We start from the raw sequence: 24336 nt of genomic DNA, 5'->3' as shown, positions 1-24336 counted from the left end.
CATGTCATTTTGACATTTGTAATTTCACAAATGTAAACAATGAAATAAATTTTTTATAATTTCATGCGGATGAAGTCGCACAGGAATAGCTAGTCACCTGTTATATATCGATGTTATCATTTATTTCAGCCATATTAATGTTGGATCAATAGAGTAATTGCCTTAAGCTCTGACTGATTATCCTACCCGTCGTTTAAAAGGGTGCATTAATTTTTACGCTTATTTGAGTGCAATTTTTGCGCACGCGCTGCGTTTTATCTGTATGATGAATGCTTTTCAGATATTTTAATAAGAATCGAGTCTTAAGTACCACAAAGTTCATATAAATCTTTAGTCTTAAGAGCATGCGCACACCTGAAACTAAACTATCGCACGACAGTTGTGCGATTGTCTCGCAGCCAATTCAATTTTAGTTGCACTATTAAAATCGAGTAGTGTGCGTGCTCATAGGAATCAAATCAAAAAAATCAGTTGTGCGATAGTTTTGTTACAAGTGTGCGCACGCTCTAAAAATATAACAGAATACGTACAAAAACCTTTAAATAATGCTGGATTTAGATGTAAGTAGTCGACAGCGATAGATGGCGCCTGATACAACATTTTACAATTATTAATAAGCGTATCATACTAATATTATTAATGCAAAAGTTTGGATCTTTCGTATCTTCAAAGCTTAACGGATCTCGATGTCAATTGGCACAAATGTAAACAGTCTACTAAAGGACGAATTACTAGCTACGTTTTTTATGGCGTTTAAATGAAGTCGCTGGTAATCGCTTGCATGTTATAAATTAGATCCCAACTTAGACCACCGGGAGCTAAAGTTATTAGTCAGCCCACGCCGCATCCCACAAACCTATTTAATATATTGTAATTGAAAATTTTATTGAATTACAATTTAATTACATCTGATTGTGTAATGAATGATCTTTTAGTATTGTTTCTTTCTTGATGGACGGCTGCCGCATTTTTCTCCCCGACGTGCAATCATCTTGTGATTAATGAATGCAAGATTCCGTTGAAAGGATTCGAAGCCAGTTACTTTCTTGAGGTAATTGCTCGCTCACTGTTTGTGATATTTAAAGGAGTTTTCGGTTGGTTTTTTATTAGTAAATTCTGCCTGGGGTTTAATTTGAAGTCATCTAAAATACTTATGGTTATTTTTTTTCTACATAAGAGAAAAAGGAATAGTAATGAAAGTAACAAACTCTATAATTTCCATTATTCTTTATTTGATGCGGCACATTTTTAATTAAATGTTGAAAACAAATTGTGTGTTTTATATAAATCGTATATCAATAAAAATTCTTGAATTGAAATTTTTATTTCTTTGGCGAATTTTTTTCTACAATAATCTCAATTGAATTAAACCTCTTTCTGTAAAAGGAGTTAATTTTATAAAAGAAATATCCGTCATGCTAAATAAAGAAAAATATTAAAGAACAGTTACATTTTATGCCAGGCACGACAATACATTTTATTGCTATAATGAAAAATCTTCGTATCTCCTTTAATAATACTTACACTATTTAATATCTTATAACTATAATAAATAACAATAAGGCCTATAAACTGGACGGATCCGTGATAACACAATCATTTTCAAGCAATTTCAAAGATTTTTTATACAAAAATAGGAAACGACCCATTTAATTATTTCATTGCATTTAAATCATTTAGTTCCTTTCACAAAAAAATATTTTACAAGACGCTAACTTATACATAATTTATTTATTTCTAAAGTAACATATTTTTATTAAAATTATAATTTAAACTCTTAATACTTTTTCACAGTACGCTCATTAAAAATTAAATTGATGGAATCATATGTGTTCGTTGGTTGGAATACATCCAATAGTTAATAAGTATGAATAAAACTTTGTCGTAATCCTTATTACGACAATATTGCCATCCCTCATTCCGTATGAAAAGAAGAGAGATAGCTATAGTGTAAAAGTGTCATGAAATTACGGTAAACAAAAATGGTAAAAAGCTCAACTAATCAAGTCTGTATGATGTCTCTGTCGCAGCATTTCTAATCGTAACTCATGTTCTCTCGCCGCCATTCTTAACGCGGCGATACTGGAACTCCTTCTTTCTACTTCTGGACCAGTCTGCGCGGGTGGGGACTCACTTCCGGGGGAGATTGGTGGAGAGACGGGAGGAGGGTCGGGGGATTGTCGCGGAGGGGGTGCTAGCCCGGCGAGGAGGGAATGGAAGGGTGGACTGGTGGTGTAGATAGGGGCACTGAATAGCGGCGGTCTCGGCAAGGGTGCACCGAGGTACTGCGGACTTAGTACTGGCCCTCCTCCGTATCTATAATAAAAATAATTTCAGTTAAATAAAATAGATCGATTTAAAAAAATGTGAATAATTTGAAATGGCTTCTATTATTAAAAATAATACAAAAGTTTTTGATAAATACCTAAATGAAGCCAGTGCATTCGTATCAAATGGTTTCCGGAATCCGAAGCCGAGTTGTGAGAAGGGGTTGGGCATTGAGGCTACGACGGAGGGCGGGGGTGCCCCGGCTGCCCCTAAGTACGGGTTGTAAGGGTGCGCTTGAGGACCCACTTTTTCCTGCTTCCGCCATTTCGCGCGACGGTTTTGGAACCAAACCTGAAAATAAATGAATACATTATTATTTATAACGTCGTTAAAATATAATTATCAAAAGAATGGACCTTTGTAATGTTTATTTTAGGTTAAGCTTTCTTTTCTGTTTTATTTGTTTCTTTTTATAAATTAGTCTCTTTACTGCTGAACGGATCTCGATGACATTTGGCATAGATGTAGTGTATGGTCTGGAAGAACACATAGGCTATTTACTTTTGTTTTTTGTTAATTCAGCACAGACGAAGTCGCAGGCGAAAGCTAGTCATTAAATAAACGCGATACAATCAACAGGATCCTTTTTACCTCAATGTTAAACTTTATCCAGTTATCGTCATCAGACATAAGCTTATTAATTAATTGATAAACGATTGTTAATTACATTTGTAATTGTCACGTGAGTTTTTAAAATAGGTATAGATTTTTCAATATTGTTTTATCATCAATTCATTCATTAAAATATGTTTTTAAAGATTCGTTTTTAATTATTCATGAGAATCAAAATGTAATTGAGAACGAATAATATTCATAAGTGAATTTGATTGATTTCTCAAAAGCCATATAAGGGAAACAAAAAACACATTCGATACCAAACAATCATTATGTTAACTGTTATTTTTATGTTAATTCAAATTAATTCACTTATGATAAATGTTTGATGGTAAAAAATTAAGGCAACATTTCTCTGTAAATGTTGATGCGGTTTGTTAAAATGGATGCGACCAAAAAGTGCTATTAAAGTTTATTCACAATGGAAATTCAAACTTATAACTTAGTAATAAAGTTAATTTTTGTTTGTATTTATATGATGTTTTACGATGGCGATTTTATAAATATAACTTCATACTGGGCTCTTGAATTTATAAATGTTGTAATTGGAGGCAAACACGTTGTATACGTACAGTGGGCAGAAAAAGACGCCGCGGCCCAGGTGCCAGGTTAACAGAATAGTGCATTAAGTTAATGACCATCTCTCGGTCTTAAAATACCGCGGTTTAAATTTTATTACGCGGTTTTTATATGTATGATCATATATTAGTACATATTGTGTTGTTATATTAAATCTATATCTATACTGATATTGTAAAGAGGAAAGACTTGTATTTTTTTGACCGACTTCCCAAAAGAAGGAGGTACTCAATTCGTCTGTATGTTTTTTTTATGTGTGTTACGGCATAACTCCGCCGCTAGTGGACCGATATTGATAATTTTTTTTTTCCGAAAGGTAATGCTTGTTGTATGTATCGAAATAAAATTCCTTCACCGCTAGAAAGGTAATTTATCTGTAAGCAATATAGGTTATATTTTTTGTGGTTTTCTAATTTCACGCGGACGAAGTCGCAAGCAATAGCTAGTAAACCTATAAAATATGTTTAATATTCAACCTCAATATGTTACATTTTTTAATTTTCATAAGAATAAGGTAAAGTTGGCTAAAGTTATTTCGAAAAATTGTTACAAAGATAGAAAAGCGTTGATAATTTCGTTTGAATACTAAAAGTGTGAAATATTTTAGTATGTTTAAGTAATCATAGTCCGATATATCCAAACATATTTTGTCATCTAAATTACATGAGCTGGTTAAATCTAATCTTTTCGTATTTAATAGTATCTAAACAATTTCAAAGGTCACTTGTAGTTATTGTAATTGTATAAATAAGGCAGATTGCACACTGTTCCAATTTGAAAAGTTGTACTATACTCCCAAGCTTAATAGATAATTAAGTCTAGTTAAAAGTAGTTACTTAACCTAATGTTTAAACAATCCGTAGTGAGTTTAATTTGTAAAAGAGGTGTTGAATACAAATTTATAAACTAGAACTATTCCTAACTGGAAAGGTCAGGTAGTTGTATAAAAGTCTCCTCTACAAATGAATTTAAATATTAACCGTGTATTTAAGATATACCAGCTGATAGTAAGATATACGAGGTATTTTAATTGATAGCGGTATAAAAGTCGTTTTATGATTATTTTCACATTCTCAATTCGACCTTAATATAGACGTAACGTTTTTCTGACTACCCACATAAGGGCAAGAGACACTGCGTTCCGTCCATACATGGCCGATATCCTTTCTTATGTTATAACGTAATTTGCAACAGAATGCCGACTTATTTGCATCGACGTTTCTAACTTATTTAAACGTTTAATTAAAACGAATTTAACTAGTTATAGTATACGAAAATATTCTCAATTTTCTACTATTTGTGTAGCTCATCGCGACAAGTCTATTTAAAAAATTTTACAAAGTCAAATTTGTTTCTGGCCAATTTCGATGGAAAAATAGCTCAATCATAAGGGCACATTGTAGACTACTTTTTTAATTTTTGCTAGCGTCACAGACGACTCTAGTGTTAACCTAGCTGTTGGTCACGACTTCATTGGAATTTAAAAAAAACATGTAGCATATGTCACTAATAACGTAGCTTTTTAAAGGTGAAAGAATTTTATAAATCGGCCCAATAGTTTTTGAGTTATTTCAATACAAAACTGCAAATCTTTCCTCTTTATAATATTAATATAGATAAATTAGTTCGATTCAATATTAATTTATTATATTAACAGCAAAAATAACTAAAATATCCCTAAGTGTTCATTTTAATGTCATCCAATCAGTATAACTAGTATACAAAGAAAATACCGAACGACCTCGTTTTATAAAAACGAAAAACGTTGACGTTGTTATTAAAATGTTATTTACGATTGCGGCATCAATTAAAATGATAATTCAAATTGATTCATTATATTCGATAGTTATTTTATAATTGGCAATTCTGATCAATTTGAATATTCAACTGATTTTTCTCTTAATTAAAGTTTGTTTTACAACCTTTTTAGGTTGACGGATTTTAAATTCCATTTTTAAAATACATTGTCTATTGATTATATTTTTTTTTAAATAATTCTACATAGTTTATGAATAGATAGTGTTTAACTTGTTATTGACAGCGCGGCAGCCAAAAATATAAAACAAAAATTCTTCCAATTAAAATAAACTTTATTCAAAATGTTTTGAATAAATTTACACTTTTACTAACGCAAAACTATATCGCGACTACATCTTGTAAGCGTCCTACTATCTATATTGTTTCTATATATTTTTTATTCAATGTTTCGGTGGCCAGTACTCAACCTCTTTGGCTGTATTCATTTAGCCAAATAGGTTGTATTTCGGACTGACCAGATAGCTGATGTACAATCCAGGAATCTTTCAGTGTTCCACTTTAAATTCTATAGTCCTTTGAACGTTTTGTACACGGTTTTTGTGTCTATTAAGAATGGTTGGTGAGTACACGACCAAAGTCCTTTTAACTTTCTGTAACACTGCGAATATCCGTGATTGTACTTATGCGGTGGTAAGACCCCAAATGACCAATACGTATGCTTAGATGAATATGAAATAGGCGAAGGAGCTTTGATATATAAGTTAAGGTTGTGAATTAATTTGTCGTTTAGAAATATACTCGTATTTACACAAAACAAATAGAAGTAATCAACAAAAAAACTCGATATTGTCTATGGTATACTCTGTGTAATGTTTGAATTATTAATTTCATTACAAATAACAGTTATTTAATCTACAATTTTATGGTAATGCAGATGTTACCGTTGAACAAACGTGTTGCTTTATTACATTAATGCATTGAAAACATTAATCAGAATGTTTTTTTTTTTAATAAACGTATCGATATTGCTGGAGTTTTAATACTGATGATAATTTCCATAGAGTTTTCCATTACTTTTGTAACAAAAGTTACTTAACATATATTATTTTGTATTGTATGTTTTAAAATATTATGTCGATTAAGAAAAAAACATATAAAGGGTTATACCAAAGGTCAAATATAATATAGTTTTTATCTTCAATTGTTCTGACTTTTACATTAAATTGGTGTTCAGCATTCTTGATCTAAGAAATGTTAACACTTCGCGTGTATTTAATAGCAGAAAATTGCTAATAATTATAGCAGTTCGTATGATAATGAATATAATCAAATGAATATTTACCTGTATTCTTGCTTCTGTTAGTCCAATCTTCATTGCAAGTTCCTCTCTGAAACAAGGAAGAAAAAGCCAAGAGGTAAAATCAATCTATACTCTATCTGTACTATTATAATAAAGCATAAACACACACTTCTTTGTTACCTAAGATGTCGGCAATTACAGCATATTATTAAATAATTATTTCGTTAATAAAAAGTCCTACACTTATGACACGCTTTAGGCTATATACTTTTACGGTTTAATACCGTTACCGTTAAGGTGTAAATAAATTGGAAAAAACCTTCATGTGGGAAAGAGACCATAAACTTCAAGCTGCCAACATCAATATTGGCATGGTACGGTAATTGGTATCCAATGTCAAATGCCTTTTTTGTCATTTCTCAACTATTTATTTGGTAACCGGAGGAATTCAAAGCCAGGACCAGGATTTGTAAGTCAAGTGCTTGATATAAGCTACCGAGGCTCTAGGAATGTAAATAATGAATTTATCTTAAGACGGACGTTGTCATTATAAAGATTATATTTGCTAAAAATAAAATTTATATCAAGCTATTTTAATAATCACTGATACGTGATATATTTCAATAATTTATAATTTATTATTTCATTCATATATCGATAGCGTAAAATGTTATTAAATGATTGTTAATGAGATTTAGATAAGTTGTGCTTACGTTTTTCAAGTATTTATTAATGTAATTTAATGCTATTTGTTAATGAATTGTCGATATTATCGTATACATATGATATAATGTCGTTTATCAATACCGATGCAGATAAAGACATTATCTTTCCATCCGTTCGTGATATACGACTCTAGCTTTATACATGTTATTCATTATACTAGCTGTTTCCCGCGACTTCATCCATGCAATATTAAGATAAAAAATATGTCAGCTACCCTGCAGTGAAAGTCCTGTCGAAATCGGCCTAGCCATTTCGAACACGGAACAAACGCAGCATGGGGACAGACAGACAGACAGACAGACAGACAGACCAAAAAAAATTGTCACTTTGAACGGATCTCGATGAAATTTGGCATAGTTGTAGAGGATAGTCTGGAAGAACACATAGGCTACTTACTTTTGTTTTTTTTTAATTCCACGGGAACGAAGTCGCGGGCGATAGCTAGTGTCCATATAAAAACCAAAGGTTTTTAGTACTAACCTTGTAAATACATCAGGGTAATGCGTCCTTGAGAAAGCTTTCTCTAGTTCCTCAAGTTGGAAACTAGTGAAGGTCGTTCTATATCTCCTTTGCTTCCTCTTCGGGGTAAACTCGTAAGCATCATCGCTGTCAGCTGATCCTGGAGGTGGACGCTCTGATGCTGGAGATTGATCAGCACGGGATAACTCTGGAGTAGTTCGTGGAGAGTCGTCTTTATGTACCTCGGACACTCCCATTACGTTGTACTTCTGATATGCTTCTTGAGGATAGTAATCTGGAAAGAAAATTGTTCGTTAAAACTGGTGATGAAGATTGTCGTATTTAATATAGCTTAGCAATCAATAGGAATTAATTTGTAAATAATACTAGCTAAAGAAAATAGTATGTGTTCTTTTAGTCTATCATCTACATTTATGCCAAATTTCATAGAGATCTGTTCAGCAGTTTAGGCTATAAACTCTAACATCAATTTATCCATCTCAACTTTCCCATTCATATTAGGAAGATAAGATGGGAAACGCGCCCACTAAAATTCGCTTAAAATACAGAAACGACTGCTCATAGACACATGCCTTTGATCGACAGATCCCTCTTCTGTCGATTACGTACAGAAAGAGGATATTTTCCCCTTTCTGCTTTTAGCTAAATTACTGTTACTATATACATATATTGGTGTAGATACCTTTGTGATTTTCATCTAGCTTTTTCCACAAGGTTTGCTAGTTCTTGTATTCTTCCGATTATGATTATGGATGAACGGTAGGCAATAACTATCAAGTGATGCGTATTTAGTTATTTCTTTGTGCATGTAATTGCGTAATGGAATGTGTAACTTATTATTAAGGGTCGTAAGAAGTAAATTATCGCGTTCCTGTCTGCGTAGTGCTTGTAACGTTAATTATTAATAATAGCTGGGTATAATTAGCTGATCAATTGCTATTTAGCCGCACACCGTATTCGCATCTGCGTACAAATTATAAAATACTATGTACTGATATGGTTAAAAACTATTTACATTTTTTTTTATCAGGCAACATCTTTTTTATTATAAAATGGGCCAAATGAACGGTGGGAACACCACAGAAACTATAGATGCGTTGCCGGCCTTTGAGGAAATTGTAGGCTGGCTTCTTGAAGGACCCTAAATTATATTGGTTTATGAAATACCGCCAAGGAACCGTTCCACAACGCGGCTGTGCGAGGCAGAAAGTTCTGTGAATACTGCAGTGTTGTGAAATGCCAACCATCGTCATGGTGATGATGGTACCTGGCGGTCTGTCGTGTCGTCTAAGTTATTGTAAGCGCAGGCGACTATCATGTCTGTTAATTAAAAAGATTCGCAATGATATAATTTTCTATACTATAATAGGGCGGATTACAATAATTCATTGTTCCTTGTGGCCTTCCGAGGTGTTAATCTCATTCAAATCTATTAACAAGTATGTTAATTCTGACCTTATTAAATGATAAACGTTTGCCGCTTAATTAGTGAACTGCTTCAACTTAATTGTGTTCTGATAATGGTATTGGTAATTGGCGCTACTGACTTCTTGTTCAACTTAGCTATAGTACAAGTCGTTCGCGTATTGAATCAGTTATTGTGATTGTTCACACGACTTAACTCTGCTTAGTAAAAGTAGGTCGATGTAATTTCTTTTAGGTGTAGAAATTGATTTGATTGAATGGGATGGTTTATTTTTAATCTTTTTGTAAGTCTAACCTAAAATTTTTGTAAAGAACGCGATAGTGTATTTGCCTATAGCTGCGATTAAATTGAACGGATGCAATTTGACAAATCATTCTATAGATTAGTTAGGGTTGTCAAAATGATTACATTACAAATAATAAAAAAAATGTAATTAAAATACACCTTAACGAATAACACTTTTCTTGTTAAATGTGAATTTTATATTTGCAAAATGATTTCTATCGAATTACAAGTAATATTTTGCAAAATAAAACCAGTCCTAGCGTCTGCGCAGGGGCAGCGTAAGTGTTGAGATCGCATGTGATACGAAACACACATAATTAACTTAACAAATTACTGCTCAAGGGAATTATAGCTTTTACTTTCATTATCTTATTTATTACATGCATTTAAGTAACCTTTTATAAAAATATAATTTATACGTGTGTTAAAATTTTTGTTTTCTAATGGTACAAAGTACATAAACTTTATTTTAAGTAATTTTAATTGTTAGTTATTTTTAATTTTTGCCAGCACCACTTATAGAAGTACAAATAATTTTTGTGTGTTAAACATTTTTTCTTATTTATTAAGGACACAATTATAAAACTACGTAGAGTTAAACATAGAGTAGGTACATAACTAAACTTATGATAATCCAAGATAGAATAATAATCTAATAAAGTATTACAGATCGAAATCAAGCATGTTTAGACTCCAACCAACATCACAATAAGCCATAAAAATTACTGGATTCACAATAAACTTACAGCTTAGGCCCATACTATCAACGGAACAAGCGACTATCGCAACACGATCTCACTCGAACCGACTTCCACTTATGAATGACAGTTCGCGCGAACATCACACTTCCACACTCGCACACTTGGTACTTACACTTGTACACTCACATTCGCACTGGACCGTCTAATTACCGCCATTGAGTCACGATAAGACTCAGATAGTACAACTTCCTCTGCAAATCGATCTTATCGTAACAAAGTTCCATGCGCAAGCCACGATCTTATCGAAATTACACATTAATTACAAGAAAAAAATCGATTTATTGTTTAACAAATTTACACTAATTATGATCAAGGAAAAGGTTTTTTGATTTTATTGTTACAGAATGCGATAGCAGAACTGCATTCATTATGCAATAGATTTTCAAACTATAAAACACATGTTAATTTATAAAACCAATTTAATAATTAATTGTAAGAGGTTTAAAAGCAAAAAAAGTTAAAAAAAAGAGCACACTGAACTTAACATTTGATCTAATGGTGGGTATAGGCAAATTAAAATATTCGATACTTAATATTACTTATAAAAAATAAAACAAACTCAAGACTAGTATTTATTTCCTTTAGCTGGTTCGTCTTCATAAAACAGAGTAGCATAAATAATCCAACCAATAAGAAACAACCATAAAATGCTACCGATTAAATCACAATACACAAGTATTGCATTAATGTACGCAAAGGGCTAATAAAATCTTCAATGATAGTTATAAACTATTGATAACACACAAATATCTCAGAAAAAAGTAACTGAAGGTAATCCAGTAGCAGTGGAGTCTGAAACTACATTAAAAGACTTCGCAAAAGTCTATCTCAGCGGTCATTATTGATTGCAACGAAAACAAAATGCAAAGCAAACGTTCTTGAGATGATTAGTCCAGTCTTAATATATTTTTAGTTGTTATATAAGTATGAATAAATTTAATTATTGTTAAATAGTCAGCATGACTATAACTTTTGTTGATAATAAGCAGAAAATAAACATTTTTATATCGCAAATTTAAATACAAATTAAACTAAAGTTTGAGGTTAGAATAGACAATTGTAATTAATTAAGTTTTTGAACGCATCTTCTAATAGGAATGCTATTTAAAATTCTGAACGTATCCATTACAAATGGTTTACATAATCATGTAAGATAACAATGCAGACGGCAGCGTAAGTTTTTGCATCGCTTATAATTCTGGTGATCCTTTACCAAATATGGAAGTAGAAATGTTCGCTTCACGCGTATAAACAGATCGGTTGCGAATGATAAAATCAACTTCACTTATTGAATAAATCATTTGTGCAAATTGAATTAGTCACGACAAGGTTTACTGTGTACTGATGAGTCAGGAGGAAAAAATCGTTTAGTCCATTTGTTTTTTTTTTAAAAAAGATTGATAATTTGGACTTAGTTTTTCCTTGTTCGAGGCAACACAGTTTAGTTCCACATTACTTTCTCGATATTAGAAAACAATCAGTTGTACTGTAAAAAATTTTTATGTACACTTTTATCATATTTTAAAGGATAATTTTTTTTTTAATTTTCTTTTTTTTAATAACATTTAGTTTTAGATTCTATAAGTTCTGAAATCAACAGACCATTAAACTATAGTTTTACCTCTGTTTTTAAATAAACTAACTGTTGCCTGCGACATCGTTAACGCAATATTAAGATACAAAAGTTGCCTTTAATATGCTCGTCTGTCAGCTACCCTTTAGTGAAGGTCGGGACGAAATCAGCCCAGCCGTTTCGGAGGTTACCCTGAACAAATGCAGCTTGCAGACAGACTGACAAATTTTTTTTAAATGCGATTTTCACTATCAGCAACACATACATCATATTCCTAATATTTGGAATTTTTCTTTTGAACAAACAGACACAAATATTTTATTACTTGTGTAGAAGATAGATATACTCGTAGATAAGGTACATTTACAGTAAATTTTATAATTGCTTCTAGATAATAATTTGAGATATGATTGTATTCGAAATTAAGCCCTATTGAATTGAAGATTAATCACTATATTTAATGTGTGCATCGAAAATTATTTCTTTGATGCGAGTAATTACGGATTATTCCATTTGTGGTAACATTCTGATATTACCATTGTAATCTAATTCACACGTTTAATATTTCATACACTTCTATGATATTATGTTTTTAAATACGTTTAGAAGACGATTATGAATACGATTGTATAATTAAATTTTGCTAAAAAAAACAACTTTAATTTACTTTACGGTATAATGTTAAGAGTTATTATTTCAGATTGAAAAAAATATTATTCAGTCTATATACATATAATTATTAAAGTAACATTTTAGTTCAACAATATTTTGTCAAATAATTATGTGTCATTATTTGGTCCTAACATTTGATCTCGAATTAATTTTGACTTTATAATAGTAAGTGAGAATGAGGTGAGTTTAACCAATAGTACTGACAATATGACTGCCAGATGAGCGTAATCATTGATTGACTGTAATTATTAAATTGCGCCAGGTCGTGACATTATAATCACTGGGGAACCTACTTTTTACGTTGTTTCAATAAATGTTCCACAAATCATATCAAAGGTTTTGTGCCGTTTGATATTCAAGTATCACGTCTTTGTCACTAAGGCTGCTGTCACGAAAATTGTCACGAGCGGGGCACAGTGGGCTAACATCTGGGATTACATAGACATTCAACATATCAGATCAAATCAATCAATATCCTACGTAAACTATCGTAGGTTTGGAACGCAAATTTTTCATGACCAATCTTGAAACATCAATAAACTAATTACGACAGACAAAACAAAAGACAAACCCAATCAATTCTTTTACGTTACTTTCAAATTCACACAGAAGTATTAATCAAGATAATTAAAAAAACATATAACATAGTATAAATAGTAAAATTGTGACTTAAAACAGTTTACCTTGGAGCTATAGTATATGCAGATATATTATCAAATAAATCCTTCCTGTTACTCCGCTGTTACTGCAATCCACACAACTGTCGTTGCAACTGATATCGATAAATTCCATTAAGACATAATTCATTTTATGAAGTGTGCAAAAATACAGGTGTACTTTAGTGATACGCGTAATTTATCATAGATTAAAATTAAGTTCTATGCGTTCTACGTGATACGGGCGATGATACAAACGCTATCATTTTGTTTTTTTTTTCATCACACCTGCCAGTAATTTCAATCTAGTTTTAATATGCAATTATTTTATATATTGTATAGAGTTCATAATTCATTTTGAACGTTTATATTGTTTATGGATTTGTGAAAAAGGAGTGGATTCAGATATGACGGCTGCTAGAAATGTATAGAGCACATACTGTGGCGACCCTTGTTGGGACAAGGGCAAAATGATCATCGTCATAATCATCATTATGATGGCTGAATTAGTAAATTTTAGTGGTAGTCTATAACATTAATATCTGCAAAACGGATGTCAATAGGCAGCGGTCGCTTCGCTATTTTAGCAAAACCCGAAGACCTCTTGTTGGTTTTTCCTGTTAAATTTAGCAATGTCACGTGAAAGGAACACCAATATGTAGAATAAAGCTGTGAATTTTCATTGCTTAAACACCTGTATAGAAACATGTCATCCATCACATTTACATTCGTATTATGTTTGACAAGTAACGTAATCCATAATTTTTGTTATAAATAATATAATAATGAGTAATAAATCAACAAATTGCCAACGTTAAAAAACAACAATTAAATAATTGTAATCAAGTAATATAAAATGCGGCATAAATTATAACATTTATTAACAATTAATTTGCACTCATAGAGCCTCAGCTACTTGTAAAAGGAATTAAACAAAACCCGCATATTGCAAATAGCCTAACATTAATCTTTAGAAAAACACTAGCTATGCCCGTGCGGCTTCATCCGCAAGAAACAATAAAATTTTATGTTTTTGTTTACATTTGTCAAATTCGAAATTGCAAATATCAAAACTATCGTTACCATAATAACCTTCTTTAATGTTGGCAGCTCGTAGTTTATTGTCTCTTTCACATAATAGGGTTTATCCAATTTACCTACCCCGAAGTTTAATAGCGTGAAAATATATAGCCTAAAGCGCGACGTAAGTGTAGGGCTTTTTATTAAAAGAAGATTAAGTCAAAAATATGCTATAATTGCTGACATCTTACGACACAAAACAGTGTGTTTACGCTTTATTATATTAGAATAGATAGAAGTAAAATAAGAGAATATAAATGTGCCGTCAGTCTGTATTACCATGTATAAAATTAACAAAGCGTTATAATTTACACCGTAAATTATGCCTTAATAACATAGTAGCTTATCTTGACCAAAGACACTACTGTGTATTCTGCTATTAAGAAAACAATCGCACGACTTTAATAGTGACCTAATAAAGATGAAATTCAAATGCATTCGAGCATTCCGTTAGCAAATGTAAATTGGTACGGTACAGTAATAAAACAAAGGGAATACATGCAAGTTAATTACGATCAGAAATGTAATTAGGTCTAATCAAATAACGTTATCTTTTTGTTGGCAGTTTATTTTGCAAAAATACGCTGTCTTTCTACTGAGTAAAATGTATTGCAATTGACAATACAGAGTACTGTGAGAGTACTGTGGGATAAACAAAGGCAACAACTCTATGGATTTGGTACTAGTAAAACTATAGTTTTCTAAAGTACGTCCAAAGAGTAATATAAAAATGCAGGGGTACGTAACTCAAGAAACTTTGATGACTAAACCCACCGCATGAATGTTGGCAATTCCGTCTTGAAGTCTTAATTTGTCGGAGAGACCGATACCTTAGGATAAGTACACAAGATAGAAAGAGATAGGTAATAGATTGTCAACTCCATAGTTGTTTTTAAGGTGAATGATTTCGTATCACTAGTAGTCAGACGCTGTTTAGTTTATGAAGAGCATATTTAATTTATTTATACAGGATGTACTATCGGGAAAACTGGCGGTGCTCCACCTTAAAAGCAATCTTTAGTACATTTTGAAACGAGACTCAACACAATCAATACAACGAAAAAGTGTCGGTTAGTGATATACGGCTTTTTTTTAATTATTATACCTTCGTTTGCACTCACTGCAATCTAATTTGTGATTTGTCGGAAGCGGCAGAGTTTGTCTCATTGCAATGAACAAGGCTTTTTTCCCAGAAGTGTAACACCGTGGGTTTTCGCGGCTGTACATAAAATAAATGTACACATTTTAAATCATTCTACGTGCATTTAAATAAAAAGTAATTTGTTCGACAAATTGTCTGCTAATGGGTCGGTGTTTTTGCCGTCCTCAGTTGGATTCCACCGGTCCGTCGGTGAAATTGCAGCTGAGTTCTTTGCGTAGTTCCGTTGGATATAAATGGTTTTCTAATTAATGTAGGCCAACAAGTATGGCCTTAATTATAGTATTAGACGAGAATGTTTGAATTTTTTGTAAGGCATGCACAACAAATGCACTTTGTTTAAAAAACTGCATGACAAGGTACTTATGTGCTTTAAGACATCTTTATAATATTTGAATAGCATAAAATTGTTACATATTTTAAATATTCTGTATAGTTAAATGTTGCACTAAGAAGCTGAAGGCAAAACTTTGTTATTTTTGTTTTCATACTTGCTTTCTTTTGCGACTCCGTCCGAGTGGAATTAAAAAAAACAAAAACAAATAACCTATGTCTTGATCCAGACTATCCTCTACATCTCTGACAATTTTCATCGAGATCCGTTCAGCCGTTTAGGCGGTAAACTCTTACAAACATCCATTTAAATTTTAACATTTATAGTATTACTACGGTATAATAATATGTTTTTTCACTTGTTTCTGTTAGAAGATTTAAATAATTGTATTGTAATTAGTAGATAATTTAATGAGGTAAAAGCATAAGTCGTTTCAAATGTCTTGGTAGCTCGACATAAATGGCGCGCGGCGCAATGCGCTCCCCATGCATCTCATTACGCATCGCTACATCCAAAATTGTGTTCTGCACAACGACCCGTACGATGTTCAAAACCAAAATATTTGACAACGACTGTATCAATTTAAGTATTTTAAAATTGCGATCATGCATTTACCGTTCTTACTTCAACTGACCATTTCCTTAAATGTTAACCTGGTTTAAAAAATAAACGTATTAATTTAAACTTTACAGCTGACTGAACTCAATTCCCGGTGACCAATTATATTGTCAAATACAATTTAAATTGTTGATTTAATACGTGCCCAACAATGGATGCACGTAAAAAGTGTATGACGCCTTTTTTAAGCGGCCTCGCTTGTTGACACTGCAGAAGAAAAAATCATTCGAAACTAAGAAGAATATATAATAATTAATTTCAACTGCACAATTGCTTTATGCATATAAACGCTTAAATAATTGTCGATTTGATATTTTTACTAAATGTTAGTGTCGTAATAATTTGTGGGCAAAATGGTAACTTTTTATTTCGTATAATTGACGTGTATAGTACAGTGTAGAGCGTCGGTGGCTCAGTGGTTTAAGCACTTGACTTGTAATCTACAGGTCTTGGGTTCGAATCCCGCCGCCATGTACCAATGTGATTTTCAATTTTTCGAATTTTCATATGTACATAATTTACCCGACGTTCTTACGGTGAAGGAAAACATCGTGATGCAACCTGCACATATCAGCGAGGAAATTCAAAGATATGTGTGAAGTCAACCAACCCGCACTTGGCCAGCGTGGTTGACTATGGCCTAGTCACCCTAACTTTAGGGTAGGCTCCGAGCCCCTCGGTGGGGACGTATAGTGAGCTGATGATGATAGTACAGTGTCCAGTTAAAAATGAACCGAGTGGACTTTAGTAGTTTAGTTTCTGTCCTGATGTCGCTCTTTTTATGAATACTTCTTCTAATTGTTAAACTATTATAATATAATTATAAATAATAAAGTGCATCAGTTGTCGGAGAAAGTATGTAATTGATTTTTTGTTAATACACAAGTTTCACATCAACGTCAATAAAAACGTCGCCTAGGCAACGCGCACAAAAACGCGGGAAAGACTTTCTCAAAGTAATTACTGACTTACCACAGATAATGTAACGTAGTTACGTTCAAGTAACGACGGTTGACCCCGCAGTAACGAGACTTTGAAATTAACTGTGCACTTTCTGTCTTGTTGGTTCTTTTTTCTTGCTTAAAGTGTACACTCGTTGCCAATTATTAAAGTTTATTGAATAGTCGAGTGTTCAAATATTTTTAGAGCGTGCGTACACCTAAAATTAAACTATCGCAGAACTGTTTAGTCTTGCTTTGATTACTATGAGCTTATCTGGAAGTGGGCACGTTACTCGATTTTTTGTTTTGCAACTAAACAGTTGGCTGCGAAACAATCGACAATCGCACAACAGTGTGCGATTGGTTAATCAAAGGTGTGCGCATCTAAAGATGATTTATTACTTCGCTAGGAGTTTAAAATGCAGACATAGAAAGCAATTTTAACTCATCTCGTTCATCAGCCCAACGGGAAACATCAATCTATTATTATATGTAACTTTAAAGGCAACAAGGTTGCCAGAAAGGAATATAGCAGCAGAAATAATAATAATAATATTAAAAAAACATCAATCTATTTCATATTTAATTGTATACATGCATTTGATTGAACTAGAAATTAATGTTTCTTTATTATTTTTTTAATTAATTCAATATTACATTGTTGGTACACGATTGTATTGGAAATGTATTTTAATGGAAATTAATTCCATTGCACGATTGTCGGTGCGGAGAATTAAAAAAATAATAATTCCAACGTTGCCTAATAATAGTCCGCGGCAGACGCTGTGTTGATATTATCGTCGTGGTAGTTTCACACGAGGGTAGAAAGAACAGTGCAGTACTGCTGGTGTTTTAACGGATACGTATTGTTAAAACAGTACCTTTTAGACACTGCAGTACTGTACTCTACACAACTCTACCTCATTTTTCTGCCTACGTGTGAAACTTGCATTACGTAAACCTCAATCGACAGTTCTGTGAACGCAGTTAAAGCGCAATCATAGCTAATTCGTGATTATTTCGTAGTTTTTATTTGTTTTAGGACATCCTTTGTTTGCTGGATGACAGTAATGAAGATTTCATTCCAGTGTTTAGTGGTTTTATTGACGGTTATTGTAAATTGTTATTCGATTTCAATGAATGTCAATACGTAATGACTTTTTTATGTAAACGCGAATGATTGTTGAAAAAGCAAAGGGTAATTTTAAAATGCGTGAAAAAGTTCAATCAATTGTTAACGAAACTTCTTAATGAAAACGGTATTAATAACTAATGTTTTTATCTAGCTACTAGCTGTTTCCGTGCGACTTCATCCGCATAAAATTATGAAAATTTTATTTTATTCTTTACATGTGTCAAATTATCAATTGCAAATGTCAAAATGACATGATAACAAACCATGGCAACCTTGCTTCTTTAATGTTGGAAGCTTGTAATTTATGGTCCCTTTCCCACATTAAGGTTTTTTCCAATTTATTTATACCCCAAGTTTAATAGCGTAAAATATATAGCCTAAAGCGTAACGTAAGTGTAGGGCTTTTTATTAAAGAAAAAAATATTCAAAAATATGCTGTAATTGCTGACATCCTACCCCACAAAGTAATGTGTGTTTACGCTTTATTATATTAGTATAGATATAGATATAGATATAGATTACACTATAGTAATATCCCATGATCACGAAAGACTTTTATGTACAGTTGGGGAAATTGGCGGTATACCAACTTTAAAGCTACAATCGCATGAACATTTTGAAACGAGACGCGGAACAATGATCAATACAACGCGCCTTATAAATGTTTCTGTACCAAAATAAGTCGGTTAGTAATGGAGAGTTAGTTTCTTTTTATTATTATCTCTTCGTTTGCAATCACTACAATCTAATTAGTTATTTGTAGAGGCGGAGTTTGTCTCCTTGCAATATACAAGGCAATTTTTCGTAAAGTGGTACACCGCAGGTCTCCGCGACTGTACATTTACGTGCAATCAAACAATTAAAATAATTATATTGTTTTATATAAATCGTTAATGACTTCAGTATCATTTGCAATTTCAAACAGACAACACAAGAACTCTCACGGATGTCTGCGGCCGGCTAATTGTTACAATTGACATGAAAAACGATCTCGTTTCGAGTAACGGTTTTTATCGGCAGCGAAATAGTAACCAGTTGCCAGGTGTTATTTCTTAAAAGGGCTTTCCTGATAATTTTTTTAGCGTGGCAATTAACATGTTATGCGTTGATAATGGCCGTGAACTTTTAGGTAAAGATGATATATGTACTACGAGTGTCGACAATTTCATAATATTTAATAATAAACTAAGTATTATTTCAATTAATAAACATTAAATAAATAGGGAATATTGTTCGGTTCATTAAAATTTTTCCATTTCGTTTTTTGTTGTTTTTCGTTGAGTGGGATTTCCGATGCATGCTGAAGGAAATTAAATTTTTAATTAAAATAAATTACTTGAGTATGCACATGCGATGCTTTTAAGGAAAAAATCTTTAATCTAACCTTGTTTACAATTGTATTCTTTTCTGTTTAGTTTTAATGTAACTTAACCTAAAAGGCTCGAAAGAAACGTAATTTCATAACTGAGTCTATAATAAAACTAACACTGCATATTTATTTATCGTAATTTGATCGATTCTTACTTAAAACTCTTAATGGATTTGAGTATACTAGAATTAACATTGTAAGACAAAGTAATTTTGACATATGTGACAGGGATATTTACATATTACACTGTTCCAGACGTCTGTTCTGTACGGTCTAGTCTCTAAAGGCAAGGTATATAATTTAGCACGTAGTAGCGCGGAAATGTCAGTCGAAACAGCAGCTGCAGGCCCGCCTGCCTCACGGTCACATAGGTACAGAAAGTAAAAAATTTAAACAACTATAAAAAGCTGTTTTAAATAATTTTAAAATTAACATACTTTAGAACTTTTAGTTTGATCAACATTTATCCAACATCAATTGATCAATATTTGAAATGACAAAGGAATCCTAATTACACAAACGTGAAAAAGGTTCTTTTTTTAAATTAATTATTCATCATCTTCCTTCTTATTCTACTCCCGCAAGGTCGGCGCAACAGGTTTTTCTCCTCCACATAACTCTATCATACGTCATCTCAGTCATTACTCCCTTCTTCATCTTTATGCAATCCATCCATCTCTTTCTAAGTCTACCTCTACCGGTGTACCTCCACACTCATAACTAACGTCCTTCTTGTTATATGCGATTCATCCCTGCTTAGAAATCATCAATATGTTAGTAATGCAGAATAGAAATTCTTTCATCAATCTCTTTGTAGCTAATTCATTAATTAGTTTTCGCCTTCGACACCATCTTTGTAGAATAATATAAAATAAAATTAAGTAACCTTTATGTCCTTCCAGACTACTCTATATCTGTAAATTTCAACGAGATCTGTTCAGCAATTTAGACTCCAAACTCTAACAAACATCCATATAAGTAAGATCATTCCTCTAATTTTGTGTAAAAAAATGTCTAATGCATATTTAATCTGTCCCTTTGTTTCACAAAATAGGACATCATTTTTTAACTTGCAAGCGTTATAGCCATAAAAACTATGCGTTAACCGTCACCGCTAATTCGTACTATCACGCAACAATTACGCAGACACCGGCTTCCCGTGCGGGCGTTAAATGTGAGCAAATATCGCCCGTGACGTCACGTAATTACATCCTCGCGAAGCTACCACATTAGACGTTCAAGTTCACACCGCTATTTATCAGTTAAATAACCGTTTACGTAATTGCTACGGGCTTCAGGATATAGGTACTTATGATCGCGTCTGTACTTCCCTTGGTAAAAACTATGTGGACCATAGAGTTTTTAATAAGAGATAGAGGCAAACAATGCCCACAGATCTCCGAACATATAGAGTTTCTCTTGAAATAAGGAAAAAAGACACACGTGCTGTAATGTTTTAAAATAAATTTAATTGTAAAACTTTTTTCCTTATAATTCCTTGATATTATATTTTTGAATTTTTTTAAAAAAAGCTATGCTAGTAGTCTATGCTTTTCATTTTGATGTAGTTGTAGTTAAGGACACAATAAAAATCTAGACAAAATGTCGGTCTCAAACAACTCATGATGATAAGATTTAATTAACGTTAAATTTAAAATAATTCTCGTATCGTGACTTGGAAACATTCGAGGATAGAAATCCGCGTAAATTTCATGTACACGTCGATTTTTTTGTTATTAATGAAGTTAACGCATCAAATTGTTTGAATGAATCGATGAAATAGGAAACGGAAGTGTTTACGTGATAACCGCATTTAACTGAATGTCTTGAATGGTTTCGTTTGCAACAATTTACTGCATTCAGTTCAGTCAATTTTGAGCAATTAGATATATTTTTGCTTTATTAACTGAATTCAATTATTTCAGTAACTATCATAAAGCTAATTTTCGTAATGTTGAATTAATTAGAAACGGTAATTTTTTGTATTGGAACATTATGTTTTTCTTTTGCAAATTATTTTAATATTCAAATTTAAGCAATTTTATTACTATTCCATTGAATACTACCATATCTTATACTAGCTTATGCCCGCGACTCGATCCGTCTGAAATTTAAATAATAAAGAAGTGAAAAAATATAGCCTATGTTACTCACAGATACATTACCTTTCTAACGATGAAAGAATTTTTAAAATCGGACCAGTAGTTTTTGAGCCAATTCATTACAATCAAACATATTTTTTCCTCTTTCTAATATTAGTATAGATATACCTATATGCAATAACAAAGATAAATGTTACATGTTGAATTAACGATCTGAAGTCTTTTAAAACATTTGAAGCGCATATCTTAAAATTTGCAGATTTTTAACATCAACAGTTTCCATTAGAAAGCACACCTTTGACTAAACTATAACAAAACTGTTTAGTCGCGCTTTGATTCCTATGAGCTTATAAGGAGGTGCACACTATTCGATTTTCAGTTATGCAACTAAACAGTTGAATTGGCTGGGAAACAATTGACAATCGCACATCAGTACTGCGATAGTTAAGTCAATGGTGTGGTACCAATCTTAATACTCTCTTGTTTGAAATCTATTTTACAATTATAGATTCACAATCCTCCCCTCCTGTCATTTTATGCATGTCGCAATCAGAAGAAGAAATCAATTTGAATTTAAGTCATAATTAGAACACGAGCGTCGCCAAGCGACTGTCATGAGAACTTTGATCATTCTGAAAATAGGGATCGTTGCGAAAACATTGTTTGAACAATATGAGTTTGGTAGATCGATGATATCCTGACTGAGGAGTATTGTGAGTTTATTCCTTGAATCCTACTTTACCCATGATCGCCCATACATGGTCTTGAGTAGTAGTAATTCTGATATCGTGCTAGCTTAAGCCGACATGCATATAAAAATACTGTTTTTATCAATGCATTGTTATAGTTACTTCAATATTGGTATCTCAGTTATTTTAAATATAATGAGAAGGACGACTGTATATTTTTGCACGGGTGTATCTGCAATGAAAACGTACGGTTACAGTTTCGAACGTTATGTTTTTATTTGATTGTTCTTAATGTTAAATTCGTATAAGTATCTTGTGTCGTAAAAAATGATATCTGGTTCTCGTTTTCGACTGTCGTGCGTCAAAACTGGTTCCAAGGTTTGATTGTTACGAATTTATGTTAATTAATATGAAGTATTACGAGTCTTGATAAATGTTGAATTTCATTTGTTACTGTTTTGTATTAATGTAGACTAAATTTAATGTACTGGCCTTTCTAAAATATCTATACTAATATTAAAAAGAGGAAATATTTGTATTTTTGTATGTATTGAATTAACTTAAAACTTATGAGCCGATTTCAAAATTTTTTCACCATTAAAGAGCTACGTTGTCAGTGAGCAACATAGGCTATATTTTTTATTATTTTTTTAAATTCACGCGAGCGAAGTCGCGAGTCGCTGATAACATTTTCAATTTTATTCAAGTTAATGTTTGGAAATTAAATCAAATTAAAAATAAATAATTATAATTAAACAATTAATAAAAAGGTTCAAATGAAAATGCTGTAAATGTTAAAAATGTGAATATAGTAAATGTAAATGTAATTTTTGTTTGGTTCCCGCATGATAATGATTTTCAAATATTTAAGACTATCGTAAATCACTATTTATAAAAAAAAATCAAAATATGCTATTCATTTTGCCACCTAACATACATAGTGTTTACCCTTTATTATATTAAGAAATAGCTTTCGCCCACGACTCCGTCGACTAAAATTAAACAAAAGCAAGAAGCCAATGTTTCTAGACAATGCTCTACATCTGCTAATTTAATCAAGATCCGTTCATCAGTTTAGGCACAAACTCTAACAAACATCCATCCATCTAAACTTTCACATTTATAATATCAGTGACATGTATAAGATGAATGTGCATTACAATATGTAAGGTTTTTTACATTAGTTGAATCGATGAAGGACATAGTATATAATTAAATCAATCGTTTAATCATCGCTATATCCTTTATTGTGCCATATTTCAAACGTTTCCGAGAAATACGAGTTTTTAATTGACCGGACATATTAATGAAATATGCAGCAAATTATAGTAATAATATGTATATTTATAATTGTATTTCGATTTAATTAAGACGTAAATACTTCTAACTCATTAAATCCATTACTGTATTATTCACGCGTAATTTTACCTGTACATTTTTACTAGCTTTCGCCCGCGACTTCGTCCGCGTAGAATTAAAAAAAAACAAAAGTGAGTAGCCTATGTGTTCTTCCAGACTATCCTCTACATCTATACCAAATTTCATCGAAATCCGTTCAGCCGTTTAGGCTACAAACTCTAACAAACATCCATCCATCCATCTAAACTTTCACATTTATAATATTAGTATGATTATGATAAAGGATGTCTTTTTTGACCGACTTCCCAAAAGAAGGAGGTATTCAATTCGTCGGTATATTTATTTATTTTTTTTTTTTTATTTTTTTTTTTTATGTGTGTTACGGCATAAC

The 24336-nt window shown here is 32.1% G+C and overlaps 1 protein-coding gene across 2 annotated transcripts in view; it reads right to left on the bottom strand.

Annotated features, from left to right (window-relative positions):
* Positions 1 to 1729: 1729 nt before the first annotated feature.
* The window catches only part of LOC106099903 (homeobox protein aristaless-like), a 60614-nt gene continuing 38007 nt past the window's right edge, over positions 1730 to 24336 (bottom strand). The window contains exons 1-5 of one of the 2 annotated variants that reach the window (XM_013278593.1): positions 10244 to 10391; positions 7787 to 8060; positions 6623 to 6668; positions 2426 to 2619; positions 1730 to 2316 (exon numbers count right to left, since the gene is read on the bottom strand). In XM_013278593.1, the coding sequence (XP_013134047.1) occupies positions 1995 to 2316; positions 2426 to 2619; positions 6623 to 6668; positions 7787 to 8060; positions 10244 to 10256 (849 nt within the window). In that variant the 5' untranslated portion in view covers positions 10257 to 10391 and the 3' untranslated portion in view covers positions 1730 to 1994. Of the gene's footprint in view, positions 2317 to 2425; positions 2620 to 6622; positions 6669 to 7786; positions 8061 to 10243; positions 10392 to 24336 lie in introns of those variants that run through there. The other variant, XM_013278592.1, reaches the window with a different exon arrangement.

Source organism: Papilio polytes, unplaced genomic scaffold, assembly GCF_000836215.1.
Source record: "Papilio polytes unplaced genomic scaffold, Ppol_1.0 DF824102.1, whole genome shotgun sequence".
Lineage (NCBI taxonomy): Eukaryota > Metazoa > Arthropoda > Insecta > Lepidoptera > Papilionidae > Papilio > Papilio polytes.
This window is presented reverse-complemented; position numbering and strand designations above follow the sequence as displayed.